Genomic DNA, 20301 nt, shown 5'->3' with positions numbered 1-20301 from the left:
CTTTCAGGGACTCTGAATGCAAGAAGAGAGTTCGCAAAGAAGGCAATGAACATAAAATGATGCAGAATCGAAGAAACGTCTGTTCTCTTCAGAATAATACAGGTATTTTATCAGGGAGACGTGTCCAGGCTGGTTCATAGAATAGGCCTCATAGAGTAATGGGTTATTGTTGCCATAGTAACAGATGAAGAATCGGTTTGTGTGGGTCACGTTACAGCGAGGTGCACATTTCAGCAAAATTAATCTGAATTTTAATAAACCGCATCGACCTGATATATACAAAAATATAATCCCCTATCATGTTTTAATCAAGATTTCAAAGGAACACGTCTCTATTCCATATGCAAAGATTCCTGGCGAGAGCAAGTTTTTCTTTCGCAATCTGTTATCTTTTACTGTAATGATCTCTGGACATTGATTCATTAAAATAACCATTGTCTCAAAGAAGGCCTGACGTTCCCTTTCTCTTAATGAAAATATGCTTACTGTATTTATTGCATGCTCTTAATCACAGTTCTTTTTAATTCTATTGCTGATACCATATGGCAAACATCTCATTCGTGATTGTTTTTTTGTTTTTTTTTTATCTATTATACATTATTGTTTAAGTAAAGTCTGAAGTTGCTGAAATGCAATGCATTGATGTCGCCAAATACAATAGAACCCTATAGCCCATATAGTGTATCCACAAACAGCAGGAATCTAAAGAGCTCTTTCCTGGCTCACAAATGTACTTCTACAGCGTGGAGACAGACGCTCTTAACATTTATGTGTGTTTTTAATTGTCAAAGTTTTGAAGAGTCTTAGAACTTTGGTAGCCCCATTACTTTAGTAGCTGTCGCATTCACTACTATTAAATTTTCACTCTGAATAAATATGCATAATGTAAGGGAGAGGAGACCGATTACAAAAAGAATAAAGGAAAAACAAAGCAGAGAGTGTTTCTTCTAATTTTCAGATGCAATTTTATAAAGTGCGCCTGAAAAAAAGAGAGGGTTTTACTATATTTTGCTTAAGGGGTTATCTAGTTTAGAAAATCCATTTAGGGAATTCTGAGATAATAGAGGGGCATCTGCTGTTCAGGATCCTCATCTCTTGGCCAGAGTGGAGGGTGGTTACAAAGAGCGTCTCTCCCTCTGGAGGACCTGTCCTGTCCTGCTTGACACAGACAGTCCATTGATTTGAATGGACACTATGTAAAATTAATTTCTCCTGCGGGGGAGCTGCAGTGAAATGGAATAGTTGCTGCCAGGTTTCCCCACAGATTATAGTTGATCGCTGGGATCCCAAAATGGGGGCACTTTGTGATCTTCTGATAGTCAAAGGACCCTTCTAACAAGTAGGGATCATCCAAAGCAGATGAGTACTTTAATGTTAATGTTGGAATTGTAATTACAGCACATTTATACCGTATATATATAGACTGCAAAATTAGCAGGACAGAAGTGTTGTCAGCTTTATTTGATATTTGTCCCAGGTCCATTGAAACTAAGTTAGTGGTGTTCAGCGGAATAACGGATAGACATTGCATGCAATGAAACTGCACTAGCATTTTATACACTTGTTTTTAGAAGTATAATATAAATGTAGGAGTATAAATATATATATGTAATCTTTACTAAATATAGTAAGAAGGAATATAGAGTATGTCTATAACCTTGTACACGATTTAAATACCGTACAGTGAGGGACAATTGTAGAAGACAGTTCTGAGGAGGGCAGGAGATGTGTATACTGTCTGGTGTTGACAGAGAATCATGCTTTACACCGCTACTATTGGCGTGGTATTAGTTTGTGGTGGCAGTCCAGCATACACTTCACTCCATAGAAGCTGCATAGGAAACTACAGATTCTTATCTTTATCATGGCCAGACATTCTAATCTCATGTTATAACTGTAAGGGTATGTTCACACGGCCTATTTTCGGCCATTTTTCGGGCAGTAAACGCCCGAAAAATCGGAAGAAGATCGCCTCCAAACATCTGCCCATTGATTTCAATGGGAAAACGGCGTTCTGTTCCAATGGGCCGTTTTTTTACGCGACCGTTTTGAAAAACGGACACGTAAAAAAACGGCCGCGAAAAAGAAGTGCAGGACACTTCTTGGGACGTTTTTGGAGCGGTTTTTCATTGACTCTATAGAAAACAGCTCCAAAAACGGCCGTAAAAAACGCAGAGAAAATCGCGAGTGTCTTAAAAAACTAAGGATATGTTCACACGCAGTGTTTTCAGGCATATTTTGGGGCGTTTACGCCTTGAAAAACGCCTGAAAAATGGAAGCTGAACGCCTATAAACATCTGGCCATTGATATCAATGGGAAAAATAGCATTTAGTTCATATGGGTGGGGGGGGGCGTCTTTTTAGGCTGCTGTTTTAAAAACGGATCGTAAAAAGACGCTCCGTAAAAAGAAGTGCATGTCACTTCTTGAGGCGTTTTTTGGAGCTGATTTTCCATTGAACACTATGGAAAACGCCTCAAAAGAAGCCTGAAAAGAAGCTCCAAATTAAAAGAAGCTTCATTTTCAGCTTCAAAAACGCCTGAAAATCAAGGACTGTTTTCTCTGAAAACAGCTCCGTATTTTCAGATGTTTTTTGTTAAGCGTGTGAACATACCCTCATGTTCAACTTGAAGATATTTTAACTGGGTTAGTGTTGGTCATTCATAATGACAAAGGTCTTGTTGGTGCTGTTGGCGAAAACAGCTCCTGATTTTCAGACGTTTTTTTAACAACCTGCGTTTTTCGCTGTGTTTTTTACGGCCGTTTTTGTAGCTGTTTTTCAATGGAGTCAATGAAAAACACCTCCAAAAATGTCCCAAGAAGTGTCCTGCACTACTTTTGACGAGCCGTCATTTTACGCGCCGTATTTTGACAGCGACGCGTAACATAAATGCTCGTGGGAACAGAACATCGTAATTCCCATTGAAAGCAATGGGCAGATGTTTGTAGGCGTATTAGGGGCGTTTTTTCAGGCGTAATTCGAGGCGTAAAACGCCCAAATTACGTCTGAAAACACTGCGTGTGAACATACCCTTAGGATGAAGAAAGAATATTCTAAATTAATCCCTTAATGACCTATTTTTGCCTTAATGACCAAGCATTCTTTTTCGTTTTTTCCTCCCCGCCTTCCAAGCCGTAAATTTTTTATTTTTCCGTCGATGTAGACATACATGGGCTTGTTTTTTGCAGGACCAGGTGTAGTTTTCGTTGGTACTATTTTGTAGTACATGGGACTTATTGATTAACTTTTATTTTATTTTTTGGTGGGGGGAATGGGAAAAAAAAACCATTTTCGCCGTTAATTTTGTGTTTTTTTTTTACAGCGTTCATCTGGCAATTTATTTAATGTGCTAACTTTATTGCTTGGGTCGTTACGTTCGCGGCGATACCAGATATATGTAATTTTTTTTACACTTCTAGTAAATAAAACCACTTTTTATGGGGAAAAAAATGCTTTTATTTTCATTTTTACTGTAATTAATTTTTTAAATAAACTTTATTGAACTGTTTTAATTATTTTTTTTTTTTTTTTAGTCCCAGTAGAGGACTTTACAATGCGATCTTCTGATCGCAGATATAATGCTTTGGTATACTTCGTATACCAAAGCATTATTGCCTGCCAGTGTAAAACTGACAGGCAATCTATTAGGCCATGACTCTGGCACGGCGTAATAGGCATGTAGCCAAGGCAGGTCTGAGGGCCTTTGTCAGGCCTCCGGCTGCCCTGGTAAACGGTCGGCGATCGCGGGCCGCCCATTATTGACAGAGGGAGCCCCCTCCCTCTGTCAAACCACGTAAATGCCACGGTCGCTATTGACCACAACATTTAAGGGGTTAAACGTCTGGGATTGGAGGTTTCTCCAATGCTAGCCGTTGCAGCGGAGCCCAGCTGTCGTTCACAGCCGGGCTGCCGAGGTGAGCAAGCAGGCACAGCTTATGTGCCCGCACGTACATGCATTGCGGAATGTGCGAATGGTCGCCTTTCTATGTATTTACGTGATTATGCGCCAAGGTGTTAAAGATACTAGCATATATAGTGGCCAAAATTGTCACTCAATTTTGTCTTGAGTGCTAATTTCAGGAACACTTCTGGAGGGTTTATGTTTTTATTTATATATTTACAGTGGCAACTCTGTGGATTGGATATGTCTAATTTTTGATATAAAGAAATTATGGTCCCTAACATTGGCCCTCATGGACCGAATTTTAACAAACACTGTATAAGCAACTAAGATTGCTGGATAAGTTCTGTTATTTAAAGAGGCTCTGTCACTAGTTTATCAATTCCCTATCTCCTAACTAATCTAATAGTCGCAGTGTGATTTGTTTTTAAAAATGTTTATTATTTGCAAAGTTATGTTCATTTTTCTAAATATGCTAATGTGGCTCTAATAGCCCAATAGGAGATGACTCTTTTCGCTCTGGGCGGTGTAATGTTTTCTGTATGACGCTGTCCAATCAGCATACAGCTTCTCCAGGTGTGAACCTAGCCCCTCTGCTGCCTGAGGTGAACTATAAAAAGATGCCCCCCCCCCCAAATCTATCCGAGTTTTCTCATTACTAGCTTCACACAACAAACACGCAATATATAAAAAAATTTAAATAGGAAAACATTAGTTGTTTATTTGTTAAAGTGCTGTTTGAAGTATAGAATAGATTTAAAGAATTCTTCTTACTGTATTACTTTAGTATGATAGATCAACAACACAGCATTAACACTGAAAATGGTTTAACGCATCTTCTATGCCCCCCTTTTTATTACCCAATTGACTTATGATATTTAACGGAGTTCAGTGTTCCGGCGTGGACGGCATGATGCAGTGACGTCATCGTGCTGGGCAGTTGATGTCATCAGCATGCTCCCGATCTCTTGTAGGCTTCAGGCCTAAACCAGGCTGTGGCCTACAAGAGCAAACGGTGGAGCACGGAGCCAATGGTCAGGGGTTGGCTGGCAAATTTTAGACTGGGGGGCAAGCACACAGCACTGGCCCAAGAGTAGTGGCCCATTCTGGGGGCACTGGGCAATTTGCGAGTTTGCCCCCCTAAGGCCCCATGCACACAACCGTATTTTTGTCCACCCGTAAATACTGGCGTAAATACGGGTCCTTGGTCACACGTATTCGACCCGTATTGCACCAGTATTTACGGACCCGTGTCCGTAAATACGGGTCTGGTGTCACCCGTATTCCACCCGTATTTACGGGCGCGTTTTTGGCTGCAAAATTGCACTGCACTAATCGGCAGCCCTTCTCTCTATCAGTGCAGGATAGAGAGAAGGGACAGCCCTTTCCGTAATAAAAGTAAAAGAAATTCATACTTACCCGGCCGTTGTCTTGGTGACGCGTCCCTCTCTTGACATCCAGCCCGAGCTCCCTGGATGACGCGGCAGTCCATGTGACCGCTGCAGCCAGTGATTGGCCTGTGATTGGCTGCAGCGGTCACATGGGCTGAAACGTCATCCCAGGAGGCCGGACTGGAGGAAGAAGCAGGGAGTTCTGGGTAAGTATGAACGTCTTTGTTTTTTTACAGCTTTATCTATATTGTAATCGGTAGCCACTGTCCAGGGAGCTGAAACAGTTACTGACGATCGTTTAACTCTTTCAGCACCCCGGACAGTGACTATTTACTGACGTCGACTAGCAACGCTCCCGTAATTACGGGTGCACACACGTAGTCACCCGTAATTACGGGGGCCCGATAGACTTCTATGGGCTGCCCGTGCCGTAATTACGGCCTGAAATACGACATGTTCTATCTTTTTCAACGGCACGGGCACCTTCCCGTAAGCATACGTGCAGGTACCCATGGCCAATAGAAGTCTATGGGCCCGTAATTACTAGTAAAAAGGCTATCACTAACCCCTATTATTACCACAGTTCCCACTACCGCCAGGGATACCGAGAACAGCCGAGTACGATCCAGTACCCGACCATCTGAAATGACGGTTATCCAGCGGGGAGGCCACAGGCTGGTGTTACCAGGCTGGGAAGGGCCAAAAACCGTGACCCTTCCCACCCTGGTAATGCTAGGCTGCAGGGTGGAAAAAGAATTACGTGAGATCCCCTCCATTTTTCATAACCAGCCAGATACAATAAAGCAGCAGCAGCCAAGCATTACCAGGGTGGGAAGGGCCACGGTTTTTGACCCTTCCCAGCCTGATAGTACCAGCCTGCGACCACCCCAGTACCCGCCCTTCACTTCAGATGGTCGGGTACTGGATCGTACCCGGCTCTTCCCGGTACTCGGTGGCGGTGGGTTAGTGCTAGCCTTTTTACTAGCTAACACTAAGCCCCTTCTTAGTAATGGCAGTTATATGATTGAGAGCATCCATTACTAAGGCGGTAATGAGGTATTAAAAAACAGAGACATACATTTTTTTTTTTATTGAAGCAACAACTCTTCCACACAATCGGCTTTACCATTTTTTCGAAAAAAATCTTAAATCAGCAAAGTAGTTTAATGAATCTACGACGTAGTCCAAATGGTCCAGCGGAACCTGCAAAACAGAAATTAGCAGTATGAAAAATAAAAATGGCTGCCCCCACAGAAGTACAAACATATGAATAAATAGTTACTTTAGGGAACATATTAAAATAATTAGAAAAAATTGGCCCATAAAGTAAAACATATCAAATATTTTTTTTTAGAAAACCTTTCCTTTAGGCCTCATGCACACAAACTTATTTTTTTCCTCACGTAAATACGAGTCCTTGGTCACATGTATTCGACCCGTATTGCACCAGTATTTACAGACCCGTGCCCGTAAACATGGGTCCGTTGTCACCAGTATTCCACCCGTTGCAGCGGTCACATGGGCTGAAACGTCATCCCAGGAGGCCGGACTGGAGGAAGAAGTAGGGAGTTCTGGGTAAGTATGAACGTCTTTTTTTTTTTACAGGTTGATCTATATTGTGATCGGTAGTCACTGTCCAGGGTGCTTTAAGAGTTACTGCTGATCGTTTAACTCTTTCAGCACCCTGGACAGTGACTATCCCCTGACGTCGCCTAGCAACGCTCCCGTAATTACGGGTGCACACACATAGACTTCTACGGGCCTGTCCATACCGTAATTACGGCCTGAAATAGAACATGTTATATATTTTTCAACGGCACGGGCACCTTCCCGTAAGCATACGGGGAGGTACCCGTGGCCAATAGAAGTCTATATGCCCGTAATTATGGGCCGTAATTACGGGCGTTTTTACGTTCGTGGGCATGAGGCCTTAAAGAGAACCTTTCACCTGCCCATACATGTTTAGCTAAGTGCAGCATATAATGGGCAGGGCTGCACAAACGCTGGGCCACTTTACATTTTTTTTCTAGCCTCCTTCGTTATTTAGATATCGGTGCCGTAATATTTGGCGCCCGATATGAAAATAACCCCCTGAACTGTCAATGGGGCGGTAATTGGCAATTGGGCGTGTAGCATCGGTGTGACACTGCCCCATCAGCACTGTTCCATGGCATCGGAGCTGTGCGCGCATGCACACTCTCACTCTTTAGCTCTCGGCAGACAAGGACGACAAGACTGATCTCTCGCGAGAGATCACACAGTCTTGTACTTGCCTGCCTAGAGCTGAAGAGTGAGAGCGTGCGCGCGCACTCGCTCTCTCTCCAGCTCTTGCTGTTGACACTGTCCATAGCTGATTGGACAGTGTCGCAGCGATGTTACACGCCCCCTTGCCAATTACCGCCCCTTTGACAGTTCAGGGGGTTATTTACAATATTACGGCACCAATATCTAAATAACGAAGGAGGCTAGTAAAAAAATTTAAAGTGCCCCAGAGTTTGTGCAGCCCTACCTATTACATGCTGCACTCAGCTGCACATGTATGGGCAGGTGAAAGGTTCTCTTTAAAGTGTAACAACAGTTTTTTTTTAAACTTTTGACATGTCAGAAGTTTTGATCAGTGCGGTCCGAGCACTGAGACCCCCACTAGTCGCTAAAACGAAGCAGCAGAAGTGCTCGGGTGAGCGGTGTGCCGCTTCTATTCTGTTTGGCTTTCCTTGGAGCAGTGTACGGGCTCAATAGAAAGTCTATGAGTCCATACACCGCTCACTCGGCCGAAAGTCAATCATAAATAAAGTGGCACAGCGTTCACCCGAGCACTTCTGCTGCTTGTTTTAGCGATCGGTGGGGGTCTCAGTGCTCGGTCCCCACTGATCAAAACTTCTGACATGTCAGTATGCCATGATAAAAGTTTAGTTACAGTTTAAAGGCTATATACACTTTTAAAAACTTATATATATATATATATATATAAAAAGATATCTATCAATGTGATTGGTGCAAGTTTTAATTGAAAATAATTTTTACTTTTTGAGATACAGCTGCTTTGTATCCTGTATATAGAGCAGCTGTATCTAGCGCTGAGACCTGAATCCATTAGGTCACCTATTATCGATCACATCTAAGTTATGAACTTAGATGTGATCGGTAACAGCTCGATCCTACAGGACCCGCTGACACTGAATTTGTCAGTCCCGCTGACTTGATAGATACAGGATTCAGCGCTATATATAGCTGCTCTGTATACATGATACAAAGCAGCTGTATCTCAAAAAGTAAAAATAATTTTTAATAAAAAGTAATTAGAAAGTTGCACCAATCACACCGAAACCCCCCCCTTGCAGTACAATAACTACTGAGGGCGCTATGGGGGGGGGGGGGGGGGTATTATACTGCAAGGGGTACTGACTGACTGCTGTGGGAGGGAGCTATAATGTGCTCAGCTTCCTGCCCCCACTAATTTAAGTGATCGGGCGGGGAGTTGTCTGAGCATCTTACTGACAGCTGAGGGCTCTGTGGGGCTGAATAATCCACCCCATAGAGCCCTCACTAATTCCTATACTGCAATGTGGGGGTCTGGGCGTCTAACTGAGTGCTAAGGACTCTAAGGGGGCGGATTCCCCTTAGATCCCTCAGCAGTCAGTCAGACCCGCAGACCCTGCTAACTTTGCAGTAAGGTAGCTAGAGAGGGCTCTATGGGGAAGATCATTCCCCCCTATAGAGCCGTCGGCTGTCAGTAAGATGCTCAGACTGCCCCTTGTAGAATCCCCTGCCCTTCAGCGTCGGCCGATCACTTTTAAATTAGTGGGGGTAGGTTTATGGGGAAGGATTATACTGCGTTCAGCTTCCTGCCCCATTTAAAAGGGGTCGGCCGACGCTGGGGGGCCGGGAGTATACTGCAAGGTGTGGTCGGGGCATAATCCCCCATACAGCCCTCACTAGTTACTATACTGCAAGGTTAGGTGGGTCTAAGCATCTGACTGACTGCTCTAAAGGGGGGCAGAATCCCCCCCCTATAGAGCCCTCTGCAGTAAGTCAGACACTCAAACCGCCCCCCCCCCCGAATCCCCCTATCCTACCATTATTGTGACGTGAGGGCTCTATGGGGTGGATTATCCCCCCCCCCCATAGAGCTCTTGGCTGTCAGTAAAATGCCCAGACCCCCCTTTGCAGTATACTCCTGGGTCCCGGTCTTCCAGCTTCGGCTGACCGACCCCTTTTAAATTAGTGAAGGCAGGAGCGTGAGCACTGTAAGTGTCACTCAGTTTTTAATACAGACCACTGTTCACCTCGTGCGTCTCGCCACTCCTCTTCTTACTTGAGGAGAGAGCACTCAACCGCTCCTCCTGCAGACCTGCTCCTCTCTGGCGGCGCATGCTACGTACAGCGTCAGAAAGGAAGATCATTCCCCCCTATAGAGCCGTCGGCTGTCAGTAAGATGCTCAGACTGCCCCTTGTAGAATCCCCTGCCCTTCAGCGTCGGCCGATCACTTTTAAATTAGTGGGGGTAGGTTTATGGGGAAGGATTATACTGCGTTCAGCTTCCTGCCCCATTTAAAAGGGGTCGGCCGACGCTGGGGGGCCGGGAGTATACTGCAAGGTGTGGTCGGGGCATAATCCCCCATACAGCCCTCACTAGTTACTATACTGCAAGGTTAGGTGGGTCTAAGCATCTGACTGACTGCTCTAAAGGGGGGCAGAATCCCCCCCCTATAGAGCCCTCTGCAGTAAGTCAGACACTCAAACCGCCCCCCCCCCCCGAATCCCCCTATCCTACCATTATTGTGACGTGAGGGCTCTATGGGGTGGATTATCCCCCCCCCCCATAGAGCTCTTGGCTGTCAGTAAAATGCCCAGACCCCCCTTTGCAGTATACTCCTGGGTCCCGGTCTTCCAGCTTCGGCTGACCGACCCCTTTTAAATTAGTGAAGGCAGGAGCGTGAGCACTGTAAGTGTCACTCAGTTTTTAATACAGACCACTGTTCACCTCGTGCGTCTCGCCACTCCTCTTCTTACTTGAGGAGAGAGCACTCAACCGCTCCTCCTGCAGACCTGCTCCTCTCTGGCGGCGCATGCTACGTACAGCGTCAGAAAGGAGGAGGAGTGTTCTTAGAGACGTGCCCATCATACGGCACGTCTGCTAAGTAAAATTAGGCATGCCCCGTCCCCCCGGTCCAGACTGTCCCTGGCTCAAAATCCCGCCCCCCATTTTCGGCTTGGTGGCGCCGGCTGAGGCTGTCGGCTCACCTCGCCACATGGCAGGTGCGACACTGAGTTTCTCTTCTTTCCCTGCCCAGCAACACAGCCTGATCATATAGTATACAGTGTAGCGTCCATGGCCGCAGGCCGTCAGGTCTACTCACCTCCTGACGCCCGCAGCCATGGATCTGTGAGCTCCGCTCTGGTCCGCTGTGTCCAGCGCACATGAAGACAATCATCATCATCATCAACTCACATGATTGCCTGGACTATAAGAAGGCCCCAGCCCTTCTGATCCTTGCCTGAGCATTGTTAGTATATCCCAAGTCTGTCTTGCAAATGGTCCCTTAGCGTACCCCCCACTTGTCTAATAAAGGCTCATTTACATATTTAGAAAAAAAGCTCATAAGTTTTAAAATAATAAACGTTTTGGGACACAATTTTCACTAGCATTATCGGTGTGATAGCTTAGCTAGGCGGTGGGCATTACTAAACAGTTTTTCATAAGTTTTTCATATATCGACAGTATAGGTCAACAGCATATGATCGGTGGGGGTCCTACACCCAGACCCTGCACCGATCAGTTGCTCTGGGTGCCTCCAGGCACCAGATGTTATGCACTGTATGCAGTGTTCGGTGCCGGAAGCAGATGGCTCTGCACACTGAATAGCGGCCGTGCTGCAGTACTGCAACTCTGCTCTTATTCACTTGAGTAGTGGTAGCTGATCGGTGTGGGGTCCGGGTCTCGGATCCCCACCAATCATATACTGATGACCCCTCCTGTAAATAGGTCATCAATATGAAAAACGGTCCCGTGCCCAGACAACCCCTTTATGTGTTATGTCACCCCAGTGCAGGATTCACATCTACACTGCTCATTACTGCTATGCAATCTCCTCCCTGTTATGCTGCAGCTTCTATATATGTGATAGGTAGAGATAGGAGAGCAGGATTTTCCTCTTCTCTATGTGTGCTATGTTTGGCAGACAATATACCAGTTAGTATATCCAGAAAATAAGCGACACATAGCACAAATTACGTACCATGACAATAAAAAAGAAACTTTATTATATTGCACATAACAGCATATTCGCCATCACAAAGATAAAAACAATAATACACACAATTAAGGAGAGTGTGGAGAAACAGCGTAAATAGTCCCAGTTATATGCTAACACAATATGAACATAATGTGATGTGGTATAGTACAGAAATCTCTATCCAAAAGGATATATCATAAGCCAAATAATTAAACTAAAGAACAAAAAAAGGTTCTAGATGTATTATACACCTGGCCAGAAAGCACAAAATTGTGCCCACCTATACACAGACCAAAAAATGGCCCTATTTAATGGGCTAAGAGAACTGCACAAACCCGTGGATTGCATGATGGACCACAAACGAGATATCTCCACACAGACCGCCCCCAACGCGCGTTTCGCCGTCAGCTTTCCCATTTGGTACCCCTTGAGAAAGCTGACGGCGAAATGCGCGTTGGGGGCGGTCTGTAAAGACATGTAAAGTGAGATGCTGCCATACCATGATATATACAGTATGATCAAGAATTACTAATCAGGGGAACATTTCATTGTCTATAATCTGTTGATGGAAATCTTCTGCGTCGTAGAAAGCTCATGAGACATTTGGTAATGTTCTTTAAAATGTAATGCATTGATCATCGACCATGAACTACTGTCTCTACAAACAATTTCATGACACAAATATCAGTCTTTCCTAGGAGTGGCACAGAATATTAGGCCATTAAATGTCAAAGTCTTATATCACTAAGGGACCTTTTACACCAGCATATACATGCCGGTAAACGAGTGCTGATCGATGATGTAGCACATCCATCGGCGTTCGCTTCGCTCCATTTACATGGTGCAATCATTGCTCGTTTGTCTTCATACAGTTTGCATCATTGTTGGCAGCACACCCCTTGTTTACATGAGGAGATGTGCTGCCGAATATAAGGATCATAGAAAATTCGATTAGCCGGCAAACTAGTGTTTCCCCTGCTCATCGGCCCAAGTAAATGGACCTTTAATTACCAAGAGATGGACCATGTTAATGGACCAATCCATCCATATTTCCTTTGTTCTAAAGCGTGCAAATGAAATCTAATGAGGGTACTGAATTTTTCTATGGAAGTCGCTTCACATTTTATCGCAAGATATTAGACGCTTGTTGTGGTTCTATGGCACTACAACAAGTGATGCAATCCCACCAACAAAAAAAAAATAGACAAGAGCATTAAAATGCACAGGTCAATACAGTGCAATGTGGTATAGCAATGTCATTAGAGATTAGAAACATTACATAAAGCAGAAGTTTAAAGTGACCAGGTAATCCATTGTGAGGACATGTCACAAAAAACAATCTCAGACCTGTAACCATGCTTTCGCCCATTGTTTTCCCTCCTCTCCCTACCCCAGTCTCCATTCCGTGCAAGTACCGGATGTGAAACGACCTCATTCAGAGGTATCTATCCTATCATAACCCATCATGTAGCTCATCGGTGAAATCAATTCCTGTTTAGTGGGGAGAACTTTGTGCAGCCATTTGTGCATAATGCGTCATTTTGAAGTCAAAATATTATATGGCTGGCTTCCAGGATATCATTTGTTTCATATATTATTTGTTTTGAAAGATCTACGTTAGTGGGTCTAAAGGCAATAAAATGTTAATATGGATGGGGTCTCGTACAGCCATACCATAGGTCTATGAATGGAGACTGACATTGAGGCCAGGCAGTAATCCTATGTAGTCAATTCTCCATCCTTCTCCATCGTTTATTATGCATTATTCTGAAGAATGTTTCTCTCCACCTTCAACTGATCAAACTTTTCCTAACCTTCTCCAACTTTAATGCTAAAATTAAATTCTTGTTTTGTTTCCCTTAGGTCCATATTTTAATCCCCGTTCCCGCCAACGGATTCCTAGGGACCTGGCTATGTGTGTAACCCCTAGTGGACAGTTCTATTGCTCAATGTGCAATGCAGGAGCCAGTGAGGAGCTAGAGTTCAGGCAACATCTGGAGACCAAGCAGCACAAAAGCAAAGTTTCCGAGCAACGTTACCGCAGCGAGATGGAGAATTTAGGATACATGTAGCGGAATGATCACTATCAAATGGTGTTTCTAAACTGTTGCTTTGATTTCCTTTGTTACTACCAATTTTCCTTGTAACCATTTCACAAGTTGGAGGCCTTTCAGAAACTAATTGACTTTCATTGCCAGAGATGGGGGGTAGACTTCCTTTCACCATGTTTGTTTAGGCAAATATTAGCCCTACCCGAGGGCTAACAGGTATTACATGACAGTACTAAACAATACACTGTATTATGTGTTATATGAAGGTATGCCAAGACTGCCAGTTTTCATACATATTCAGTGCTTTTACGTGGGGCGGGGCAAATTGCTTATGAGCTATTCATTATACGTAGGACACTTGCACGGATCATTGGAGGTTACAATCCTTGTTTTAGTGTGAAAACTGTTCCTTTTGCGCTCCCAATCCCTGACTGTAGTCATGACCTGTTAAGAAAGGATGCAGCTACTTTCAAAGGGATTCAGCCACGTTTTTAGGCAGCTCAATGGTAGTTTACACCTAGTGAATGTACTATGGGTGTACTGTGTACCAAACATTTGTCTGTTGTAGGGACCCTACTACCAGGCTATAGATATAGTAATTGCTGGCTTGCAATGTACTTTATGCTGTTGCACACTATTATTTACACTGTGTGATTAGTAGCCAAAGAATCCCATTTTGTAAAATAATAAAATACTCAATGGGAAAAGTCTACATGTCCAGAATGAGACATGAGAAGACACAGTGCAGACATGTACAGCATGTAGTTCAGAGCATGGTTTAGAAATTTTTGTGTATGTTGTGTTTTACTATGGAACGCTCCAAAACTCATCACTGTGTTTGCTAACAAACATTAATAGATAACTTCTTTTAATGTTTTTTGCTGTTGGGCATTTATTCAATTACTGTGCAATGAACTGTATTTTATGTGTCTCTTGATAGATTGGTAGATTTATATCCTTCACTTTGCACTTCAATTCTTTGCTGCTCTAGGTACTGTGTCAAAGACAAAAGATCATATGGGACTTTGGCCAGTTAGTTAAGAAAGGGTATTTTTCCTTTTTTGTGATATAAAATATCAATGCCTATTTTGATGATTTTGTATATAGAGAAAAAGATTTCCTATTTTTATGATCTACATGTAATTGATTATATACTTGTATGAAAACCTCCCCTACTTTGTGTTATCCACGGCCTCTTAACGCTGGGACTCGTGCAGATCTGCTCTTGCACCTGTTCTTTATTGGTAAACCCTATTAATATCCATGTCCGGTAACTCCACATCAGGATGGGAACTTATAGCAGAGTTTGATGAATCTTCCCATCTGCATCTTGGCTCAGACTATCAAATTAGAAGAGCTGTAAGGTTGCTATGGGCTGCCCTTTCTCCACTTTTTTTCCACACAATCCGTAATGCAGAAGTTCACAGAAGTCAATGAAACAAAATAATGCCGCTTCAATTGCACAATTAACGCACAAACCGAGCCCAAATGATATATCCAAACTTATCACTTATATGTTTAATACCTTTGTCTTAAAGAATGAAGGATTTTGACATGTACCTGTTTTTTTTAACCCTGCCGCACATTGTTGCTGTGTGGTGCCGTATGTCGATTTATAGGATCTGCAGTTTTGCTGTTCATGTATGTTAATGAAATGATATTTTTCTTTATAATGTACAGAAATATATAACTATGAACTATTTTGGACCAATGTGTTTGTTTTTTTTAACTATTATTTTTTATTGAAGTTGTGCATTTTTACAATTGAAAAATAGTGCAAACAAGAAGACACGAAACAGTCACCAAGTGAGAAGCAAAATAACGACCATCAGTTAAAATTACAGGTCATGACAAACGGAAAAGTGTTGACTTACCAAGCTACAGTTTTAGAGAATCCTTAGGTAGTCAAATATCAATGGGTGAACTGGGGGAGACCAGCTCTAAACTGGGGGTAAAGGAGGGAAAGGAAACAAAAAGGACGTTCTGTCACGGGGCAGCGGGACAAGTAGAAAAAAGGGTAGACCAAATTTTGTACCTCGTTGTATTGAAAGTAAATAAGGATAAATTTTTGTAATAAGGCCCCTTGCATGTGGATATCGTAAACCGTATTACTCAAATGGAGTTATGTAAAGGGAAAAAATATATAAAGGGTGGAGAAAAGATGTTTGAGCTGGAGGTAGTGGAATGGTTCAGAGGAAGGCAATTCGTATTTCCTTTGAAGTGAAGTGAAGAGAGAGATGCCCTTAGGGATAGAAGGTCGTAAATTTTAGTGAGACCTTTATTCAGTGATACCCTAATAGAGTAAGGGAATTTATTGCCATGGGGTAACAGGGTTTTTAAACAGTAGTAGAAGGGGTAAGTGTGGGGAAATCAAATAAGCTGAGTATTTTACCGAGTCCCATATCTTGAGGGAGTATTTAGTGATGAGGTTAGTGATGAGTTGTCGGGACGCGAGGGGAGTCCACATAATAGAGTCTATGGTAGATGGACTTCAGCAAAGAACTCCATGGCACTCATTATTCAGCAAAAATATCTTCTTTAATGCAAAATCACAGTCACAGGATGTGGAATACAAAGTCTGAAGTAGATTATGTCTGTTCCTTCCTGAGTGAGGTTGTTTCACAAATAGTAACCTCCGCAAACTTCATGTCTCTCGGATAACTATTATGATGGATATGCATATTTTATATTAAAAGAGAAGAGCCTTCTCTTGTACTAAGATTACACGAGCAACTGACCTCATACACCACATATTTGGTTCTACATGTAATAGTAGAACTGTCACTAAGCCCCCCCAGCCTGAGGGGCCTGGTACGATTTAGGTAGTTAATTTTTCCTGATCGTTGATCGAAACTCATCGCCCATAGGGCATGGTGAAACTAAAAGATAAAAAGTTTATTCTTTTTGGCTTTTCTTTTTACATTTAGCAATGGCTCTTAATCTGGTGAGTTCCTTTTTTTCACATGTGCCACTAATAAGATCTTTTGGATAAACTCTCAATGTTAATCTATTACTCAGCTCCTCTGCTTGTACCTTGAATGTGTCATTATTACTGTTAATCCTCTTTAATCTCAAAAACTTGCCATATGGTAGTGACCTCTTAGGACTCATTCAGATGAGCGTGTGTCTCGTCCGTGTGACAGCCGTTAAAACAACGGCCGTCACATGGACTCGTGTATTTCAATGGGGCCGTTCACACAACTGTTTCATCAGAGCATTTGAAGGGTCTGTGAAAAATAGTACATCTCCTATTTTCTTGCGTTTTCACGCATCCCTCAATAGACTAGTCTATAGGGGATGCGTGATAATGCGTCCCGCACTGGTGCACCTCGGATGTGAAAAACGGCAGTTTTCCACCTCCAAGGTTGGCCACGTTCGTGTGAATGTAGCCTTAAGGTGATATGGATGGTAGCTATCGTATATTAACAATGCATTAGTAGCTGTAGGTTTTCGATAGCCTTTTGTTTTTAGCTCACCATCTCTAATTGTGAATAGCACATCAACAAATTCTTATGTCCACCAAATTTGCTAGTGAATCTCATATGAATCTTATTGTTATTTAGCTTACACATTCAGAAAACTCTGGATTAACTAGATCAAATGATAAACACATCATAATCATATACATATAATATGGGGATTTTTAGCATTCTAAATAGTTTGTTCTTTAAATTCAGAAAGAAAAATTTTGGAAAATAAGGAACCACGGTTGTCCCCCATCGCCGTCAGAACTGAAAAAAATTGTGACTACGTACGAATTGTAATGATTCACAAATAAATTACACAAAGATGACATATTTTTCAACACATTATAATGGACGTCGCAAAGCCTGCACATCTGCATTGTGTGGGATGAAAGTGTACAGGCTTTCAACGTCAATACTAGCTAAACTGAATCCCTCTTGCCAACCAAAATTGTATGGAATGGACAAAATTATTTAAAAAGAAGATGGAATCCTTTTTAACACTGATGTACCCAATCATGGTAGTTTGAGAGAGACTCAGTAACTGAGTCTATCACAGCCACCAGGGTATAGCCACGTGAACACTCCAATGATCTCATGAACTCTGATACATGGCAGTCGGTTCACCTTGTAAGGATCGATATACTGTGTAGTTTAATTGATGCATAGCTTTCTTTACATAATAAAAATTTCCCTACTATTTTCACCCTTTAGTAAGTCTTGAATGGGCTGTTGGATATATTAAGGGCTTGATATCCTTTAAGACCCGCTTTGGAAAAAATGTCCAACGGAGAGCCGGCAGGTAAGGGGGAAATAGTAGATGTGACTCCACCAACAAATCCCTCAATGTCAATTGTTTCAGTATATTACCCCATATCTCCCTCTGGAAGATCCAAAGGTAAACAGGGCATCTTCCTGTCTTTATCTTAAAAATGAAGGTTAGGGTTGAAGCCCAATAGTCCTATATTTATCTGTCTTCACTTATCAATCAGTCTGGTTCATAGGCATCTTTACCAGAGAATAATCTATGCAAGTAAATTTTTTGTATGGACTTGTATAGATCAATCTCAAATTCTGTAAACTTAAATTCCTCACTTCAGCCAAAATTGAGACCCCTAAATAATACAGAGATGCAATTGTCAGTAAGAGAAATATCAGTTCGATTAACCACATCAATAGAATTCGTCACACAAACGGGTACATCATATAATATGGTGGCATTTAGAGCAATATCTCTTACCTCCTCTGGGGGACCTGCTTCCTTTTGACCCATATTTTGCTGTTTCTTTTGCCTTTGGTGTCTCCTTCGCACGTTTTCTAAATGTGTTACACCTGCTACAACTAAATGGCTGTTGGGAGTGTCCATTGAAGAAGTAAGCTTCATAGGTTCTTCACAATAGTATGAATCTGATGCGGAATTCGTAGTCTAGTAATCCAAGTTTCTCTGTTTCAGTCGTCATCCATTTGTCATTCTGTGATTGCACCATTGGAAAATGCATTTATTGTCAAAATCCTGCTTATTCAGAAGGAATTTGTCTGTCTTTCATTTCTTTATGTTCTCTTAGATAGGGATGATTTTTTTCAAAAACTTTTTGAACTGAACATCTGTCTCACTATTAGTTCCATTTACGCATTTCCTCTTTTACTTGTGAGTATTTTTTCTTGGTACTTTTTATAGAGGTATCCATAGGATATGCCATAAATGTCTGATAGATGCAAGTTCCCCAACCCCGTCCCCACCTGGTGGGATGACCGCCGCATCCAGACAGAGACGCTGTTTCAGTAACTCCTATAGAAGTGAATGGGAGTTACGGAAACAGCATAGCACAGCGATCTACTGTAAGTCCCAAGTTTTTGAAACAGTGCAGTTTGCTGTGCTACAATGTTTCCATAGCTCGTATTTACTTCTATGGGAGTTACAGAAACAGTGTAGCTCGACGGTTTCCGAAATCCTGGCCACCTTGCCACTGAGTCTCCGCTTAGATGCTGCAGTCAGTGGCCATTTCACCAAGTGCGGATAGTGTTGGGGGACCCATGATCTCGAGATAGGGGCGAGTCCTAGAGCTGGAATCCACATTTATCAAACATTTATGGCATAGCCTATAAATATGCCAAAAATGTCTGGGATGCCCTTTCATATTAAATCCATTAAATTCAATGAATATTAGACATGTGCATTTCCTCTTGACCTGTGGGTAAAGCAGCCGAGTCCATTAGTCTATGGTTGATGGGGCTATTTGCGTCTATGTAAGGTGGAGCGCACTACTCTGAGTATTGAATGCTTCCGAGGAAGCTGGAGGGACATCAGATGAATAGTTCTCAGGTTATGTCCTGGGACCACGTTTGGTCGGGTTCTAAAGAGATATAGAAGTTTTAGCAGGAAATACATTTTGAAGTTGTTCACTCTCCTGATCACCGAAATGTGGAAGCAGCTCTAACTGATATTTAAGTGATCATATACAAGCATAATTTTGATTATCTCCAAACTATAGTCGATCAATCTTTAACCCTTTAAGCACCAAACAAATTTTACCTTAAGGACTAAAAAATTTTTTCCGTTCTTGCCTCCTCGCACTCTATCAGCAATAACTTTTTTTTATCTTTAAGGCTAGGCAGCTATTTGAGGTCTTGTTCTTTGCAGGGCGAGTCATATTTTTATTAGGCATCATTTAGTAATGTTTGTTTTTTTAATTTATTTCTTTTATAGCGTTCACAGTTAAATTTAATATAGGGAAAAACTAGATTGTACGGCTCAAGACGAGTGTGAGGATATATAATAAGTATATTTTTTATATGTTTTTGAGACTTAATAAAATTGATATTTAAAAACAATTGCAGTTTATGTATTTGTTTGTGTTGCTGCGTGATTTTCTTAAATTATTTAATTTAACATTTTTTAGTCCAATTAGAGGACTTTTAACTATGTTTTTTTTTTTTTTTTTCTTAATCATAATGTACTATAATATGTCTATATGACAGTCCATTACTGTCTGTGCATGTAAACTGACAACAACACTATTACTAGACAGCCATGGGGGCCTTTATTAGGCCCAGGGCTGTCATAGGTAATCTAAATCAGTCAGTCCTGGCAATCGCACTGCTGGGGCTGACAGGGACAGGACAAAAGGAGCCCCCTACCTTTGTCCGCACTGCACTGGGCACTTCAGGGGTTAAACACGTTACTGCAGACGTGTATTTGTCAATCACAGCCACACTTCTGCTCCTGCTACTACAGGCACTGCTGGTGTGCCCGCCCAA

The 20301-nt window shown here is 42.3% G+C and overlaps 1 protein-coding gene across 1 annotated transcript in view; it reads left to right on the top strand.

The window, feature by feature from the left end:
- ZMAT3 (zinc finger matrin-type 3) overlaps positions 1-19839 on the top strand; it is a 72219-nt gene extending 52380 nt beyond the window's left edge. The window contains exons 5-6 of the mRNA XM_075861646.1: positions 8-102; positions 13392-19839. Coding sequence (XP_075717761.1) covers positions 8-102; positions 13392-13600 — 304 coding nt within the window. The 3' untranslated portion in view covers positions 13601-19839. The remainder of the gene's footprint in view (positions 1-7; positions 103-13391) is intronic.
- Positions 19840-20301: the final 462 nt, after the last annotated feature.

This window comes from Rhinoderma darwinii, chromosome 4 (assembly GCF_050947455.1).
Source record: "Rhinoderma darwinii isolate aRhiDar2 chromosome 4, aRhiDar2.hap1, whole genome shotgun sequence".
In the NCBI taxonomy this organism is placed as follows: Eukaryota; Metazoa; Chordata; class Amphibia; order Anura; family Rhinodermatidae; genus Rhinoderma; species Rhinoderma darwinii.
This window is presented reverse-complemented; position numbering and strand designations above follow the sequence as displayed.